The 19,115-nt window shown below is 40.7% G+C and overlaps 1 protein-coding gene across 1 annotated transcript in view; it reads left to right on the top strand.

The window, feature by feature from the left end:
• npr2 (natriuretic peptide receptor 2) overlaps positions 1 to 19,115 on the top strand; it is a 113,715-nt gene that overhangs the window by 21,602 nt on the left and 72,998 nt on the right. Inside the window, exons 3-4 of the mRNA XM_049603967.1 lie at positions 13,000 to 13,181; positions 18,813 to 18,926. Of these exons, the coding sequence (XP_049459924.1) occupies positions 13,000 to 13,181; positions 18,813 to 18,926 (296 nt within the window). The remainder of the gene's footprint in view (positions 1 to 12,999; positions 13,182 to 18,812; positions 18,927 to 19,115) is intronic.

The following is a 19,115-nucleotide window of genomic DNA, read 5'->3' as shown; positions in this document are numbered from 1 at the left end:
CCCTCCTTCCCCATTCCCAAATGAATTATGGTGCTACCGCAGTGAGCTGGAGGTCACGGAAGCTAATGGTTTTGTCAGGGCTTGTCCCGGCTCGGCATTCAGCTCACTTTTATCCCAGCAGATAACCTCCGGGCTATCAGCTCTGTAATGTCACCCAACTGCTGGTTGGCTTCAAATGGCGGGAGGCTGAGCCAAGGTGGGAAAGGAAAACTAGGGCTTTTAATGTGAAGCCACACATCATTGGAGCTTTGACAGCTGACCAAGTAATTGCGTGCTGTTGTGGAGTTAAACATTCCTCCCACCACAGCCTCTAATTCCCTGAATTCCTCATTTTAATACCTGGTAAATGCAGATGTGGGATACAAATACACAAACTCAAGTTTTCAGGAACCTCACTTGAGTATTTTTTCCTTATGCAAGACTTTCTAGTATTCCTCGACTGCATTCATTTTACTGCCTCTGACAGCTGGGAGTACTTCACATTGAAGATCCTTATTTTACATTCAGCACTAGATAAGCTCATTACCAAACACCCAGACTCTTCAGGCCCCCTGGAAGTCCCAGGTTGTCAATATTTCACGGTAGTTTGATTAATTGCACATTTGTAAGGGAATCTGCACCAGAACAATATCAACTCAGGCAGGTCCTGCGTTATTACCACTGTAATTTTGTGGCCCTGTCTTGTTGAGGGTCCAGGGGCCTCATTTATAAAGCTTGCTTACGCACAAAACGGGGCTCGAAAGTGGCGTCCGCCACTTCCCACACAAAGGTTGTGATTTATAAAAATAAACTTGGCGGGAGAATGTGCGCACCTGTAAGCAAACTCTGAGTCATGCGTGCGCACATTTTGGAGACACTGGGAAGTGGCGACGCAGATGGCGAGGTGGAGAAGTGAGTCAGATTTTTATTGATGTCTCACAAATTTAATGTCACACTATATCCACCTTAGATTCACGTTATCATTGAAATTAAATCCAGCAGCCTTATTTTGCGCTTGGAGTGAGTGATAATTGTTTCATAAAAATGTTGTAAAATCCAACTCAAATCCTGAATTGAAATTCTTTCTAAATACGTATTTAATCCGCACTCTAACGTCTCATTGTCCACTCGGTGAGCGCAGGAGGGGGAGAGGATGGCGCGACTGCATGGAATGTATTTATTTATTTAGCTAAATATTTCCAGTGCATTTATCATGTCTCGAAATACAGCCATTAAGCACAACCGTTACACTCATTTCATCAGCCCTACTTAGACATGTGCTGTTGATGATTTAACCGGCATGAAGAAACGTGTTCGCCTATTACACTTTCATCTTTGAATTGTATTTCAAATTACACGTTGTATTTTGGGACAGGGATACCACTGGTTCACGCTGTAATTCAGGCCGGGAGTCTGATCAGACTAATTGCCATAAACATAAATACTGTGGTGACCCTCATGCGTAATTGCGCAAGATGGCACTGGCACATACTCCTTTTTGCCTCCACCTTTAATGAATGTGATTCTTTATGTCGCACATCAATGTCAAACATCCTCAAATTTAAAAACAACACATTAACCACATGTTGTTAAAGGAGTAGAAATATTTGGTCTGCCTTTAGATCAGACCACTTTTTTTTTCTGTCACTGTCCACGCAGTCCCATAGACACAGCTGACAGCATCAGCAGTGTTGATGTGTTGCCACTTTTCTCGCTTTCTTTTATTAGTGATCCCGCTGCTGTGGCCACCAAATAAAATCTTTCTTCAGTCCTCCACCTCCCGTTAAAGGGTCTCAAGCTCAGTCACGGAGAAATTCCGTTTTTTGGTTCGTTTCTCACACCTGTCGCCGTGACTCTCAACGAGAGAACACTCATGCCGGCTTATTTATATGCAGATCGCATTCATGAGGTAATTTGCATGACCATTTATGGTTGAACTAGGGCGTGTAGAGGGCGGAATATGAGGCGGATCTGGGTGTGCACAACTCCAGGCGGTCTGTGATTTATAAAGAGAACATTGCGTGCAAGTGTGCGTGCACACGGTTTTATAAATCAGATTATTTTTTGGCGCACGCCATTTTCAGCTTTTGGGCGCACGTCAACTTTTAGTATGAATCCTAAGCACTCTTTTATAAATGAGGCCCCTGGCCTCTAAATCACCGCCAAGTAGCTCTGGTGTCATGTAATTAAACAAGACTAAGAATCTACAGCCATGCTAGCAGCTCTGTGAGGCTGTACCTTGGAAGTATAAGGAGAGCTGGATACAGCATTGGAGATAGGGCTCATTATCTCCTATGAAAGCTGCTCAGTGGTACGTGGTGCCAAAAAAGTTCAACTTCTCAGGTATAAGATTACCTGGATCAGACGCACTAGAGGTTTCTGCTGTCCAAGCCGGCTTCTTACGGTTTAGTCTAACTTGAATGTTATCGGACCAAATGGCTCAATTTCATTAGGGCTCTGATACTCAGCCCCATGGCGTCACATGATGGATCCGGAAGTTGTCATCCAACAGTTTTACAACTCAGTCAAATTGGCTTCAAAGCCCGGTGTTGTTGCAGGGTGCATGGGCTGTAAACGCTAACGCCTTCATGCAGTTTAGAGTATTAGCATGCTAACATTTTCTATTTAGGACTAAACAAAGTACAGCTGAGGCTGATGGGAACGTCATTAGTAAGGGCCCAAGCACTGGACGCAGTTGGTCACGAGGGCCCTATTGGAATTGAAGGGATTATTATTATCATTATTATTATTATTATTACGATTTTTATTTGTGGTCTTTGAGCACATTTTTGGGATGCGTGGGATGCTCGAAAACTCATTAAACTTTGCACGCTTGTCAGACGTGGTAAATAGATATCTGATATGGGTTTTAAGTTTAGGCCTGGCAAATTGGCTCAGTAGCAACCCCTAACATTTTTCAAAGTAAAAGCCCCCACCTTTAACTTTAACGTCGTAGACAAATGAAATTTGGTAGGCACATGTAACACTCCAAGACGTACAAAAAAAGCCTCTTGGAGCCATACTCTTAACCTAACAGGAAGTCTGCCGTTTTGAGTTTACTGTGCAATTTTGATGCATTTATAGTGCAGGGTCTGACTTTTACAGACATGGACATGGGCATCAGCCAGTGTCTTGCCAGCACCCCCCAGTTGCAAAGGCCCATTCATCACTGCTTGCAGCTTTAATTTTGTGTTTTGTCATAAACCAAATTGTTGGACAAATTTGTAAGCTCCTGACTTTTCATAGCTTCGTCGTCAGCTCAAAATGTTAGTCGTTACATGCCCCCTTTACGTACCTTAAATATCTGCCCCAAATTTCGCAGCAGTCTGTCCAATAGTTTGAAATATACATACCTCATAAACAAAAGTCAGCCTCATGGCAGTGCTAAAGGTGAAGTCAGGAAATCAGCAGTGGATAGATGGGCAATGAAATTCAAACAACGAATGACTATGCCATCCTTCTAGCTATGCCTCTAGAGGTGCTTAAAACAATCAAGCCAGTCAGAGCTTTGTAGAAAGGATCAAAAGTAAGGATGTCATCTTCTTGAACCAGAAAAATAGGCACAATAATGAGGACAATCATGAATGAGATTGACACAGCAAGTCCACTTCCAGAAATAACTCTTGAATTGGCCAATTTCTGGAATTGTGGGATAAAGTTAACTGCATGGGCTCGGCAAGGAAACACTGTCTGGGGATTCAGAGCAAGGACGTTTTGCACTAAAATGAATGTAACTTTGGATTTGACTGCAACCAATAGCTCTCTCATGTACATATGAATGAGTGAGCATTGTATTACGATAGACTTGAAAAATGTGAACCTATCCTTTAATGGGAATTTGGCAATGACAGGGTACATACAGAAGGCATAGTAGATCGTAGGTGATGGCTGGAGAAGGGCCCAACAGTGAATATTTTGCACTGGGATCTCCCAACCAGTCACTCCAGCCATGGCTAACTAAATCTCCAGAGTGTCAACATTTCAGAAAGTCCCTGTTGAAGTCGATGCTCAAATCCATTTCAGACATACCTAAAGTGTTTTCTCATCCTGTAATGGAGAACATAACCTTTCCGCTGATGTGAAAATCTATTTCCTTATTATCTCATTGTCTCCAGTTTTGGGGATTTTTATATTTATAACACTCTAACAGAGACCAGTCTTCACACTCTCCCCGTCTTCCTTGAAACTACTTTTTTTCCCAAGAAAAAATTCCTATGAAAACTGTTCTCACTCAGTGTATTCTGTGGATGGAGCATTATATTGGGGTGGAGGCAGAAATTGCAGAGATGGAAATCTAAAAACTTGGACAGATAAAAGCAAAACTATCCGTATGGCTGCGTGACCCTTTAAGTAAAAGGTTCGGAGCCCCTCTTCTGGCTCCGGCGCAGAGTGAGATGAAAGCATTATTCTGAGCGCAGTGAATATATTCAAGTTCCCAGCACATTGCCCAGTGACACTCTTGCCTCAATGCTTTTCAGTCCGCACAAGAGGGAAAATTTCAGCTGTATGAGTGGAAGAATACATGAGGCTTTTAAATTTGTTTTTCACGTTCATATGCCTGTGGTTAGTAGCTCCCGGTGAGTGATGAAAAGAGTGGCTCTTCACAATGAGACTCAGGTATTGCCGCTGTGTAATCACAGGGATCCTGTTCCCTGTGAAAACACTCCTAAGATACAATAATAGCAGACAGAGATATTAACCACACGTTGCTTTCACAGACTTTGTTTTGCTGCATTTTTAATGCAAATAATTGCAACAAAGCAAAGTGTACGAGTCGTAAGAGCCCCGCAGACAGATTAGAGCTTGAAGAAACAAAGAGCTGGAGGATAATCTTCTCTGAATAAGATTCACACAAGACAAACATTACAGAGTCGTGTTAGAAAATCCAGCACAATCCAATCAGAAAAGTGACAAAAACACATTGAGTGCAGGAAGTACTTTGTTTGTGCACTTGTGGAGCTCTTCATTACGAGTTGTCATTTCTTAAATGTGTGGAAAAAATCTGCAGACAAATCAGCTTGTTATCAGTGATATTTGCTTGATAGCTCATTCATCTTTATGTCTTGTTTCAAGACACTCTCACTTACAAATATATTCCTCAAACAAGAAGTAATGCAAACATGTACGAAAAGAATGGACGAGATGGAGGATAAGAACCCCACAACCTGAAGAAGGGTAGTGCTTCTTCCAGCAACTTCACTAGAGATGTTGAATCAGCTCAGTCAACCATGATCATGTTGTTTGTGCTGCTGTTGAATTGAATTTTGTTAGAGGTGTATCTGAAATGTTATCCACCCCATGATGCAGCCTATGTTGATAACGGTAGATTAAAACATGGACATTATTACATTCATGAAGGGAGGACTTGTTGCAGGACTGTTGTTGTGCTAGACTGTAGGTGTACCAGATAAGCAATGGAGTGTAGATTGCATACTGTGAAAACTACTATTGGCATGGGTTAGCGCAGATGGCACTAAGTTTTGTAACAAATACATTGTTTTTCTTTGAGTGCTTTACAATAAAAGCCACCTTGTGTTTCGCCATTTGAATGCTTTGAAACAACAGCAGTAGGAAATGCTGTAACAGTACAGTTCTGATACCCGAATACAGTGAGATCAAATTACTGTGCAATAATGCTGGATTACATGCTCCACGGTTTCCTGTGGAACACTTGTGCGCCGATTGTTAATCTGAATCCTGCTTGGGAATGGCGGACTCCACCACTGACAATAAAAACTACTAAAGAAGTAATACCAGGATGCAATTACATTGGTTGACTATTGCTGAAAAAAAAAAAATTCCAGCCTCAAAAACAGAATCTGTCCTCACTCCCAGCTCATCAAATACAGACACTTGGTCAGGGGCCCTCCATATAGCAGATAGCAACGCGTCAGGCACCCTTTAGCATCTGTAAGACAGTGGTTCCCATCTGGTCCAGCCACGGGTCCAGATTTCTCCTCACTCATTAGTTCAGGGTCCACACAGTTTAATACATTCAGCGTCATACTTGCATTTGGACATGTCATTGAGCTAGTTTGCTGTCTCTGTCAAGTAGCTGTCCATTAGTTACTCACTCTACAGTAGGAAACAGCACTTCAAAGTAAATCTTTGTGCCAGAAATTCACTTCATTTAAAAATTAAGTGTGTGTACAAACTTGACACGTTTGTGAGTTGCTTGCAGTCCATTCAGAGTGGTCCCACGACCCTGTTTTGGACCATGTCCCACCAGTTGGGAAACACTGCTGTAAGAGATGGAGCAGGCCGCATCATTATTTGATGTAGGGCTGAGCTTTGAATCCATTTATGGTTTATTTTTTATGTTGAAAAAAAAAAAAAAAAAGGCGAAAACGTGGTTTCTTCCAACGCTAGAATTAAGATAAAAATATTCACAAACGAAAAAACACTAATGGTCGGTGATAAGTAATGTTTAACTTTTGATTGAACACTAAATCTAAATTAAAACCCTCGGCGCACACTGCAGCACAATCAAACAGATGCGCAACTCAGAGCATCAGAAGTGTCTCTGACACCAGACTCAGAGCGGACCGGTGGAACTGGAAAATGCATATTAGGCCTACTACTTACTACTTACGTTTTTCAAGTGATTTCCCAAATTTGTTGTTGAGTTGTGATATGCCAGTTGCTTTTGGCAAATCTGGCGCTCTGCTTTCTGGGGGTTGTCGGGGCATATTTTAAAAATGCAGCCACACATCTGATGACCTCTTGGACATGTCCGCCAGCTCTGAGTGCGCTTGTCATAAGTATCGGACTGGTGGGGGTTAGTGTTGCGTTTATGGCCTCCCCCCAAAAAACGAAAAGAAAAAAAAACGCTGAAGCTTCGATTTTTTTTTTTTTTTTTTCCACAATCAAATCCCGTGCCATCGAATGAAGCTTCGAAGCTTCGAATTTTTTGGGTCAGCCCTAATTTGATGTCCACAGTATAAAGAGCAAGAGAGTGTGTATAGGGTGGGATGGACTTTCACCCAGGTGACCACTGTTCGTGTCCCATGTGAAACCAAATATCAACGTTGCATTGTTTTAAGAACGTAGTGTAGTAGACATATGTGATGTACTGCATGTCATGCGACTTACATTGCATTATGTTAGGAAGAGACATAGTTATTTTTACCTAAAACTAAACCTAACTACATACTTTTGTTGCTTAAACCTAAGGAACCTAAAACAAGTAAAGCTACATTGGAAGTTAATTTTGAAACAAGACTGTATACATTTAACACTATATATAACAAGCAGAAATTGACACACCATCCCTGAGCGTCCAAAAGTGACGCTAGAGGGGCACCTAGAGCATCAGTTTGATGAGTAGGGCCACTGACCAAGCGTCAGTATTTTACAAGTTGGGAGTGAAAATGTGTTGAAATAGTATAAAAAATGGGGGGACTGATACAACCACAAGGATTTAACGGTAATCAGAAACATGTATTCATTAGCAGTGGATTGTTTTATCCACAATGCAGAGTTTATCTTTAGAAAAACCAGCGAGCAAAGCTGAGAAACATCCCCTTTAAGAGCTCATATCATCTGTTACACAGCTCTCAGGAGTTTCTTACGAGGTGAGATAATTCTATGTTTTATTACATTGTTCTCCTTGGCACAATTCTGTGTGTCATTATCTTGAAACATGGCAGACTGCATTGTTATCAAGGAGAGAGCACTTAGAGCGCTTGCACATCCATCATCTGTATCTGTGTTCTTGTACGTGTTATTTTAATCATGGAGATGTTTAGGACTTTAGATTCAGAGGGTCAATATCAGATAATCACAGGGTGTATGGTGCAGTTGTTCATGGGAAAATACTGATTTTGCTATCTTGCAAAGTTGAGAAATCGTGTTTTAAAATCCTGGATCTTCATCAAAACCCAAATCGCTTGTTCTTTGGCTTGAGCGTAGAAATCTGTCAACAAGGTTTTGGGATATCTTACCAAATCAGTCAAAAAACTAACAGTGCTTAAAACACTGGCTCCTTAGTGGAGGCAAAAATAAGACTTGATTATGTAAAATTCTTCAAACAAACAAGTGTTATGAAAATATGAACATGGGACTTAATAACAGGCTAAATTATATAAGAAGGATATTTTCTGCAGTGTAGAGAGCCGAGCTGATTGCCATCCTGGAGTCTGTGAAGTGGAACAACTTGTACCAAACAATTTAATGTGCTTTTGTGTGAAGTGAAGCCTCGGCAGGTCTATATACTCTACAACTGCTACAACACAGGAGGACATTTTCCCCCGGCTGTGTAGCACATTTATTTTGGGAGCGGTCCAGGAGACAGCAGGACTCCTTGGCATGGTGAACCATGTTGGAAGAGATGAGAGTTGGGGTCTAAGCAGCAGCCGACTTTGGTCTAACACATGAGGAAATGTCTGCTAACTGGGAGGACTGCCTCGCAGCTGGCAGCAGCCGCTCTCTGACATACGCTGCGAATGGAAATAATGCTACGCTTTTTTTTTTTTTTTTTTTATTCATGACTCAACAGCAGGAGGGTGTAGGTGGCAGGGTGAAGGTAGTGGGTAGACACACTGTCAGAGCCTGTAGCAGAGGTCTAGAGTTTGATTCCTGCAGCAGCAAACGTTGATGTGTTGCAGTGTCTTTGAGCAAGACCTGCTCATTGAGTTTAAAGGTAAAATGTCCAACTTTCTATTCATGTTTGAGTAGGCGTGCGTATTGAAACTCAATACTTTTTTGGTGCTGTTCAAAATGTGTTTGTAGTACCTAGTATCCAGAGATGTACTGCCATTGGGCAGACATAGGGTCTAAATGATGAGATTATGTTTTATGTAAGCAAAGTTCTTGTACAACTGATACCTTTGGTCATGTTTTAGGTACAAAAACAAGGGACAGGGTAAAGTTAATGGTTAGAGTTAAGTAGGAAAGTAAAGAAGGAAACTTTTGTTGTCATGGTTACAATAATAATGACTGTTACAGAAAGAGAATGACCATGGCCGCAGATAAAAGAAAAGCAATTATAATAGGGAACAGAAAATGAATAGCAATGCCCCATTTTAAAGTCCAGTGTTTTGATCCAGCCGTTCATAGTGTTGCTCTTTAATAACCTCACCTAAATTCCTCTTTTGCACCCTATGGAAAGGAGTCATAACTCCCACCTTTGCTAGAGGGCTTTGTCACTTTCAAGGTCTAGTGCAGGGGTGAGCAACCTTTACCATTAAAAGAGCCATTATTTGCCAAAAATAAAATAAAAATAATCTGTCTGGAGCTGCAAAACATATTCCAATAAAGGTAACAACCTGTCAAGTCTAAATTAGCCCTATCAACATTACGAATAGGTCTAAATGAGCATTAATTGATTTACAACAAGGTGGCTACTCTGCATTTGGCTATTTATAGTTATTCAGTACTTTAACTTTGCAGCATTGGTGGTGAAAGCAAATGAATGAATTAATGAATGAATCCCTGGTCTAGTGTGTGGCATCTAGTGGCAAGGTTGGAGATTGACACCAACTGAATATTCTCCCTTGTGCCAAGCGTGTATGAGAACCATAGACTGTATGAAATAATGGACGTAGCCACCGTGACATCACTCATTGGTTGGAGGACTCCCATTTAAAGCCTTGAGCTTAGCATTTTGGTTGTCGCCATTAGGGGTGGGAATCTTTGGGCACCTCACGATTCGATAACGATTACGATTCAGGGGCTACGATTCGATTATAAAACGATTATTGATGCATCTTTAATTTATGTATATTGATGCACTTTTTCACAACACACATTTCTTTTTGTCTCACTGAATAAGCATTCAACACTTGCAATTTTTAAAAACAGTGCATTTGTAATAAGACACTGATGAATTCATTTCCATTATATTTTATTAAACATATAAATGGAAATGCGTGCAAACAGGAAAGTTACAACAAATAGAGTAACAAATGATTCGGTGGCGACAGACGTCCATGCATCACATGTAACTGCGATCCTACCTGCCTGCCTTCAACAGTGAGGCCATGACTTCTGTTTTGGTTTGGTTGTAGAGTGTCGGTGAAATAGCGTCGGGATGGGATGGTGTATCTGGGCTCCAGTGTATGCAGCAGTCCTCGAAATCCACGACGGAAGAAGGACGCAAATCCTTGGCAATAAATGCTGCGATAGCCTTCGTAATTCGCTTCTCCTTTTCCGATGAGGGTGGCAGCTTTCTAATTGCTTCCTCGATTGTACTCTGGTTGGTAGCGCCACTAGTTGCCGCAGCAATAGTAGCATGCCGTCTCCCTGACTCCTCCGTCAGGTGGAATCGAGTTACATGGCTTCTCATGTTTGTTGTGTTGCCAAACTATTTTATTTTAGCACGACACAGCTTACATGTGGCTCTTGTCCAGTTCGCTTCCGCCGTCAACGTTGTAGAAGGAGCTGTTAAATTAGAAGGAGCTGTTCGGATCTCACGGCGAGGTGGGTGGCGGTCAGCCATGTTTGTTTTCCTCTGTGCGCGTGTCGGCGTGTCTGCTCCAGGTGCGCATCCCAAAGTGTCCCGGAGATGACATGTACCGCGCTTCTTAGTTCCCCATTATTTAGAACCTTCTGTATTACTCTAATTAACAGATTTAAATAATCGAAATTTGGACGTTTGTGAATCCATTCACATTCGTCCACATCCGAATTGCGATGCATCTAAGATTCGGAAATTTCCCCCACCCCTAGTCGCCATCTTGGTTTTTGGATTCAGAAGTGACCAAATTTGGACCAAAGGCTGAAGCTATGGAGAAGTGAGGGGTCTATCTGACTCATAGAATATAGTGACGCCTCGCAGAGAGCCTAGCATTCAAAGTGGCCTGCCAAAAGGCCTGACCTCAAAGATGCATAATTTTAAGCCTTAATGAAATGTTAATGAGTTATTTAAACTAATAAGTGGTCATTCACGGAACTGCAGTTTTCCGCACTTCTGTGTTGGCTTCTTGTTTCAGCTCTGGAGGTCGTTGCTTGAGGAAAACAACAATGGCTGATGCGAAACCCCAAAACGCAAAAATGTGAGCTAGTGTTTAGTTTGTCCATTTTGGGCTACTGTAGAAACAACATTGCAGACTTAATGATAGTTGCTTGAGGAAAACAACAATGGCTGATGCGAAACCCCAAAACGCAAAAATGTGAGCTAGTGTTTAGTTTGTCCATTTTGGGCTACTATAGAAACAACATTGCAGACTTAATGATAGAGGACCCGCTCCTTAAGTAGATGTAAATGGCTCATTCTGAGGTAACAAAAGATTGTTTCTTAGTTTCAGGTGATTATACCATAATGAAAAAACAGTTACGAATATTATATACCAATATATCCTGCCAATACATCCTCCTGAATCCTTCACACTGGACCTTTAACAGAAATACAAGATGTTTGGGGCATTTTCAGAAAGGAGTGAGGAGGTTGCTTTTCCTTCTTTCTGATTCCTCCACTGTGAGAAGTCCTCTGACCTAACATTCACCCTCGTCCTCGAATGATTTCTGTCTCCATTTTGGCTTCTTTGTTGCCTCTGATAGATGTTTGAGGTCTTTTTTTTTTTTCATTTTATGCAAATCATGCAGGAGATTGACATTCCCTCACTTCTACAGGATATCTGAATAAAACATTGCAAATGTGAAATATATGCGGAGCAGAAGAACAGAGCTAGCGGACTTCCTAGAAATGTCCGAAACTTATTTTTGTGATAGGAGCGACTATATCGACAGAATCAAAGGTCACTTGAGGCAAAAATATAGACTTGAATGTCTGGCTGAATATTTTATTCCTCTATCCAAGTCTGTTATCTACTATACTGTTGATTTCAGTATGTGCAGCTACAAAAAATGGTGGAAAATATGGCACTCGACTCTGGTTTTAACAGATATTGTTGGTTAGCTTGAATAGTAGCGAGCAATTAAATGGAAAAACGCATAGAAGCAAATCCAGCCACAGTAAATATGCATGCTCTGCAGCCTCATGCACATAACATGAAAATGTTATAATATTATAACTAAAAGAAGTCACATATCTCCCCCTATTTTCCTCCCAGCTCACTGCAGATGTTTTGAAACTCAACATAGGTCACAGCTGAGGTTCAAAACATCAACACAGAGCTAGCCGAAAGGAAATTTGGGGATTGGATGAGCAGCAACAAAATCAAGGAGTCTATCTCAGGGCAAAGAGGCGAGTAAAGCCCTGCCCACATGCTTCAGGCTCCTCCCACTGCTCAAGTGGACCCTCCAACCTCTGAGCGCTGGGTTTCCAAGCCCACCTCCTGCTCCCCAGCCTCAGTTATTATGTCTGTCTTGTTTGTGCCTTTTGCAGATGGCGATCTGGCTGTGCACAGGCTTACATCTGGAATTTATTCCTGTATGCTTACTGCTTGTTTTGAGTGTAAATAATCAAATGTGGCTCACTGCTGTAACTGGAAATGAACAGGTGGCCAAGATTTAGAAACTAGACCAGCTTTGGAACAGTGTGTTGAGTCCTCTGGTGTAAATGTGGCCTTTGACTTTGCATTGAGAGCAAGTGAAATGTATCTACCAACTTACTCTGACTGTAGTTAAAAATCCTTTATTGATTCATGGGTCGAAACGCTTCCATGGTGCTGAACCATAGACATTTACACTGAGTGAGCTGGCCGGTCATTTTTTATACCCCTACTGCAGAGCAACCATTAGCTTTAGATCTTCGGATTATTTTTCCCTTCGATTTTTTTTTTTTAAGCAAAAATTGGTTGCAGTTATAGCCCCCTGCTCTGGGTGATTCCCTAGCTGCCGGCCTATGTCCATTTAGGAGGAGCTGCCACTGTTATCAAGCAATATCGGTCCATTATTGAGCCCTAAAAGGCTCATTTCACCTGTTTTCAACACAAATCAACTTGTTTCAATGGTTATCTTGAGTGTAAGCATCAGAAAGAAGACAAAATAGTGCAGGCTGCTGCATGAGAATGAAGGAAATCATGCTTAAATCCACAGGGTCTAAACAAGTTTAATGAAAAGCAACATTTTAAAGAAGCAAGTGATTGATCAAGATGTTTTCTTTTGTTCTTTCTGCAGTTGTATACATCTGCGGGCCCCTGGAGACTTTCCTGAACATCATGAAACTGTTCCAGAGCGAGATCCAGGACCCAGAGAACTATGCTATATTCTACCTGGACGTGTTCGCAGAGAGCTTGGTGGATCGCAAACCGTGGCAGAGTGCCGACTCTGACTGGACCGATCTCATCAAGGTCTTTAAGGTAAAAACGAACACAGAACACACATACATGCGCATACAGGCACTCGTACCCAGTGTGTAGCAACAGCCGCGCATGTGTTAATAAATTGAGACTGTGTTCGGATTCTTTGCAGATTTATTAAATCTGGACTGTCACAGTTTCACCCGCATTGTAATTGGAGGCAGGAAATAAGACAAGACCAAACCCACCATTTGGCACGAGAACTGGAGGTCTCTGACAACGCATATTTTATTCACTGTTTGAGTTCATTTTCTCTCTAAATCCCATAATCTTTATCAGACTGAACTTATTGAGTAGCACAGAATAAAGTCCTCAAATCCTGCTGAAAACTGACAGTTGGTTCAGAATCAGTTGCATCTGATTAAATATCACTTTTTCCAAGAAGTTTCTTGAAACACATCAAAACTGCAGGAAGCTTTTATGGTAACGACAGACACATATGTGCACTCCAACTAATGATCTTAGAAGGCTGTGTCATTTCTGCCAATAGGCAAATTGAGTCTCCCAAAGGACGAGGACCCCTCAATCCTTTTCGACCACATTAAGGCTTGAAATTCTTCTTTGACATTAATGAATTGGGGGGGATGTGTTTTCACAGGAAGCCATTTAGCCCGACAAATTAGTGCACTGAGACGTAAGAGAGTGGGCACAGATGTGTCGCTCGTCTAATTTGTCTCCCTAAATGTCACACTGGCTTCTCTTAATTCTCTTTGATTCAGTGTTCACAAAGTTTTGATGGAGAGTGGCTTTCTGAATAATGAATCCAGCATAATGTTGAATTGATTATGGCAATTTCTGTCATAATGGACTTCACTTAAAATGCCTTAATACAGTTGAAACATTAACTTAAGAATTTAATGGAAATAAATGCCTTCCTTTGCTTTCTATTCGTGGGACTTAAATGTGATTTAGTGTTAATGCATAACTCCACATCTCCAACTTCTATACCCTCACTTAATATTTGTCCTGCTGAAATCTGTTGTTAGCTAACAGCGTAGCAAATGCAACCCAGTTAGCAGAATGAATGTTGGCATTGTATGTTTCTGCAAACCACAGATATGTAACATTTGTTCAGTATTATGTAATGGATATGTTGAAACTTTGGTGGCACACCGTTGTTCCAATTGCCCAACATTTCAAAGCCCTGTTAGTCTGAGAAATGTCCCATTGGACCAAAGTCCCATATCTCCAACAGCCCATTCTTCCCAAAAACAAATGCCCATTGCTCTGAAGTCCCATTTCTCCGAAAATGCAAACTCTCCGCAGTTAGTTTCAGTTTCCCAGCAGCATTAGAGCCACTGCTGGGTATTTTTCAACGACCCGTCCCTGCTTTTCTAGCAACTTCTGTGCCACCAAATTTGAATCATCTTAGGCAAAACATATCCTTTCCTAACCATGACCAACCACACAGTAACCACAGCATTGCTGACAGATGTAACATATTCATGGCTTACAGAAATGTACAGTACATTTTTTCTGGCGCTTGCTTTGCCCAAATGCAGGGAGTGTGTATTTTCGGAGGAACAGGACTTAGGAACAATGGGCATTTTTATTTGGGGATAACGAATTGTGGGAGAAATGGGCTTTTGGTCTAATGGAATTTTGAGCCAGTAGGCAGTCCACGAAACCTTATGTCACTTTACATTTCAACAATGCTGTGGTTACTGTGTGGTTGTGTATGTGATCCAAGAAAGACAATAAAAACTAATGGAATGGTCAAAGTTGTGGTGGTGAAATTTAAGGTGCACTGATGGATTCATGTTGTCAACTCATGCAAACAGAAGGGGGGCCAAACATGGGGATGGTACAGAACGGTTCCTTTGGTACCATCTACAACTTTTCACAGTGGAAACAGAAAAAAAGCCTACAGAACTGAACCGTACTGCTCGGTGAAAATGGGGCTTAGGTTTCAAACAACTGTGGTCCACAGCATGGCAACCATGCATGCAACGTACAAATGTAATGTATCTGTGGTTTGCAGAAACATGCAATGCCAAAATTTTCTTCTGAAAACTGGAATCATTAATCAAGTAATCTCATTTGTTCAGTCAAAGCACACAAAAATGATAATTCAGAAGACCAATTTTCCCTATTTTATTTGCAGCTAAAGTTTTTTTATTGTTATTTGAAAAAAAATCTTCAAACAACTATTTTAATCAGCCAACACACATTTAAGATGTCATGAAAGATTTAAGTGATTTGAAACCATAAATTGGTACCAAACAGCTCTGGCATCAAACACAGTGATCTCAATATCTGTTTATCTGCACTTCCCCTAACCTTGGCTGCAGAACAAAACTTTGGCTGCCATTTCTGCTGATCACGCAAGGCGTTAATTTGTCTGCGAGTCATAACAGGGCTCATTATCGCAATATGCTTCCTTCATTGCAGTAATTGCTTGTGGAAGTTTGTGGTGGGATTCAAATAACTGTTGTAACATGAAAAACGATCTACAGCTCTTCCAGTTATGAGCAGAGCGAGAGGATTTCCCAGAAATGTCCAAAACCTCTTTTTCTGATAGGAGCAATCAATCGACAGGATCAGAGGTCACTTGAGGCAAATAGTTGAACTGAAATGTCTGGCTGAATAATTTAATTCTCTATCCAAACACTTGATCAAACATTAAACGTCTCTGTCAACACTCATGTGGTGTTCGAGCTATTTGTAACATATTCCAAATCAAAGATCATGAAAGAAGTGAGAACACTCTCTCAGCCTGTCATTTTAGGACCAACAATGTTTTCATATCCAAGCATAATCGTGTCATAATGAACGATGATGGGTTTTTTATCAATCCTGTATCCTTATCGGTGTTTCAGTTCATTTGGAGTTTACTGAAATATATTGAGGAGTACAGTGTTTTCCACTGTGTTCATAATTCATTAGCTGCTAACATCTGCATTGAGCCTCAAGCAGAAACGATGAAATACTGTAACACCAGCATATGTACTAAAAACAAGCTTATTGTCTTGTAGTGACACTCGTTTTATTATTTATTGTGTAATATTATGTATTTTTATAATGTTATATCTTTTATATTTCATTTTATGTGACACTCCTTTCTAGAAAATCTTATTAATAGTTGTAGCTGATCTTGTTTTGTACTAATGTGGCCTATTACAGACCACAGCTGTTGTCATTTACATATAATATCTGCACCAGATGACTGCAGTAGTATGCCAAAGTAATTTGGGGTCACAAAACGCTGAGAGGGCAGGAATGACTGTTAGCCTTGGTTGACCGAATATTTTATTTAACCTTTACAGAAAACACTTCTTGTCCTGTATCTTGTGTATTTGTATACTTTGCCAGATATTTAATACTCTGTTGTTCTAAAACTGGGCCCAGTGAGTGACCCTGACCCAAGGAAACCCACTGGATGTTCTGGTTGTGAACGTTGTGGTTACTGTACTTAGTGTTACTGTAATTTGAAGAGTTCTCTGGCACAAGTATTTCCTTTGAGAGCAATAAAGTTGATCGAACTGAATTGAATTAAATTTAATCCGAGAAAAACCAATTGAGATTAAAAAAAAAAAAAATCTGTTTTTCAGTGGTGCCCTGGCCAAGAAGACAGCAGAGTTACTGAGAGTACATGTTGATTATGTACAAAAAAGTACATCAAGACAGGCTAAAATTGTTTTGCATCATAGCAAGAATAGTTTGTGGTAAGGACCTCTTTTAACATTTGTTTAAAACTGGTCGGAGAAATAATATAATAATAATATAGACTCCTTTTCCAGCCTCAGTCTGCACCGGTTGCATCTTTACTTGTGGAAGATTATTGGATCTAAGATTGTAGGCGTCATACTTGCGTTTGGCTATGTCATTGTGATAGTTTGCTGTCTCTGTCAAGAAGCTGTCAATAAGTCACTCACTCTGCAGCAGGAAATGGCACTTCAAAATAAAAACTCTTTGCTGGAAATTCACTGTACTTGAAAATAGAGTGTTTTTGACAAACCTGACATTTTTGTGAGTCACTTGCTGTCCATTCAGAATGGACCTGTGACCCACTAGTGCTGTATCCCATGCTTATTAAGTGAAGACCCTCCGACCAGACTGTACAATGTGCAGTAACGAGTCCTGTAGCTTGAATGTGAAATATATCTCAAAGCAGCACGATAATGTGGGGCAAGTTTGGTCAAAGTGGAAGGACAAATCTGTAAATTAACATGAAGACAGAGAGGAATTTGACTATAATCTGTCAGAAATTCAGCAAAACGACTAGCTGCTTAGGCAGTTAACAGTGTGTGACTCTCAACCACAAACAAAAAGGTGTCACTGACGACAATTCTTCATGGGTAGTTTGGGATTTGATATGTTGAAGTAGGCCTACAAAACGGTCAGTTTTAGGATTATTGACGACTAAAACCAAGACAAAACAGAGCAGCATGTCGACCTTTACCCCATTAGCATACTTTTGAATTAATTTTTATGATTAAGGATGAAAACAAGACTACATAACATGTAACAGCAATTTTATGTTACAGTTAGAACATTAAAGTCACAAATATTTGTTTCTGTGAGATTCAGTGTCTTGTTCAGTCTGATACATTGGATACTTGTATGCTTCTGTGCTGGCAATAGCCATGGCTGAGGCCTTATGTTTTCAGGTTGTCCATCTGTACGTCCTTACGTACGTCTGTCTGGCTAATTCTTGTGAGTGTGATATGTCAAGAGCGCCTGAAGGATTATTATTTATTTTTTTTTTTTTTGTTAAATTTGGCAAAACTGTCCACTTGGACTCAAGGATGAGCTGATCAGATTTTGGTGGTTGTAAGTCAAAGGTTAAGGTCAGTGTGACCTTGTCTGTCTTGTTCTTGTAAATACAATATCTCAAGAACACCTGGAGGGATTTTCTTCAAATTAGGCATAATAGTCCACTTGACTCAACAATGAAAGGTCAAGGTCACTGTGACCTTGCATCCATCTCATTCTCATGAACAAGAAGTCTCAAGAACACTCTGATGGAATATCCTCAAATTTGGCTCAAACATCCACTTAGACTTAGCAATGAACTGATTAGAATTTAGTGGTCAAAGGTCAAGGTCACTGTGACCTTGCATCTGTCTCATTCTCATGACCAAGAAGTCTCAAGAACACCTTGAGGGAATGTTCTCAAATTTGGCTCAAACATCCACTTAGACTCAGCAATGAACTGATTAGAATTTAGTGGTCTAAGGTCAAGGTCACTGTGACATTAGACCACTAAATTTCGGGCCAAAACTCCATTCTTCATATACTGATTATGACTAAACTTAACAGAAATGTCTAATAGGATAAAATGATGAAGTGATGACATTTTATATCCAAAAGGTCAAAGGTCAGCTTCACTGTGACAGTAATGTTCTGCGAAAACACTTTTCTGGCCATTATTCAGCATCATAACTCAGTAACAGAGGAGGTTTTGGTCACATACTAAATTGGTGACTTTAATCTTGGGTGCCCACCTTGAAACTGTTCTGATTGTTTAGATCTTCTGTGCTGCCGGGGAGAAGATGTGTGTGAAGCATCCGTGTTTTCACTGACATGGATGTACACTGTAACTACAACTTGACGGGTGCACAGAGACATACAACCGCAAGGCAGTAATTCAAATTTTTTATGTTTTTCCACCTTCTGTGTCCCCTCCAGTCTGTTTTCGTCATAACTTATCGGCCTCCTGATAATCCCGAGTACAAAGACTTCCAGAGGAAACTCCATGCCAGAGCTCAGAGGGATTTCGGTGTGCATTTGGAACCATCACTGGTAAGTTACAGCCTAGAAAAACTGTTTTCTCAGCAGCATCACAACCTCTTTCATCTTTTATAATATTCTGTGCAAAATCCCCACTGTGCAGTGTAACTGGCAGCGGTTAATGATGAATGCTGTTGACAATGATTTGAGCAATTAATACTTTGTCTTTTATTACTGCTTTGATCTCAGCCATCAAGCATG

The sequence above is a fragment of the Epinephelus fuscoguttatus genome, linkage group LG18, assembly GCF_011397635.1.
Source record: "Epinephelus fuscoguttatus linkage group LG18, E.fuscoguttatus.final_Chr_v1".
Taxonomy (NCBI): Eukaryota; Metazoa; Chordata; class Actinopteri; order Perciformes; family Serranidae; genus Epinephelus; species Epinephelus fuscoguttatus.
Note: the sequence above shows the minus strand (reverse complement) of the source record. Positions and strands in the feature narration are given on the sequence as shown.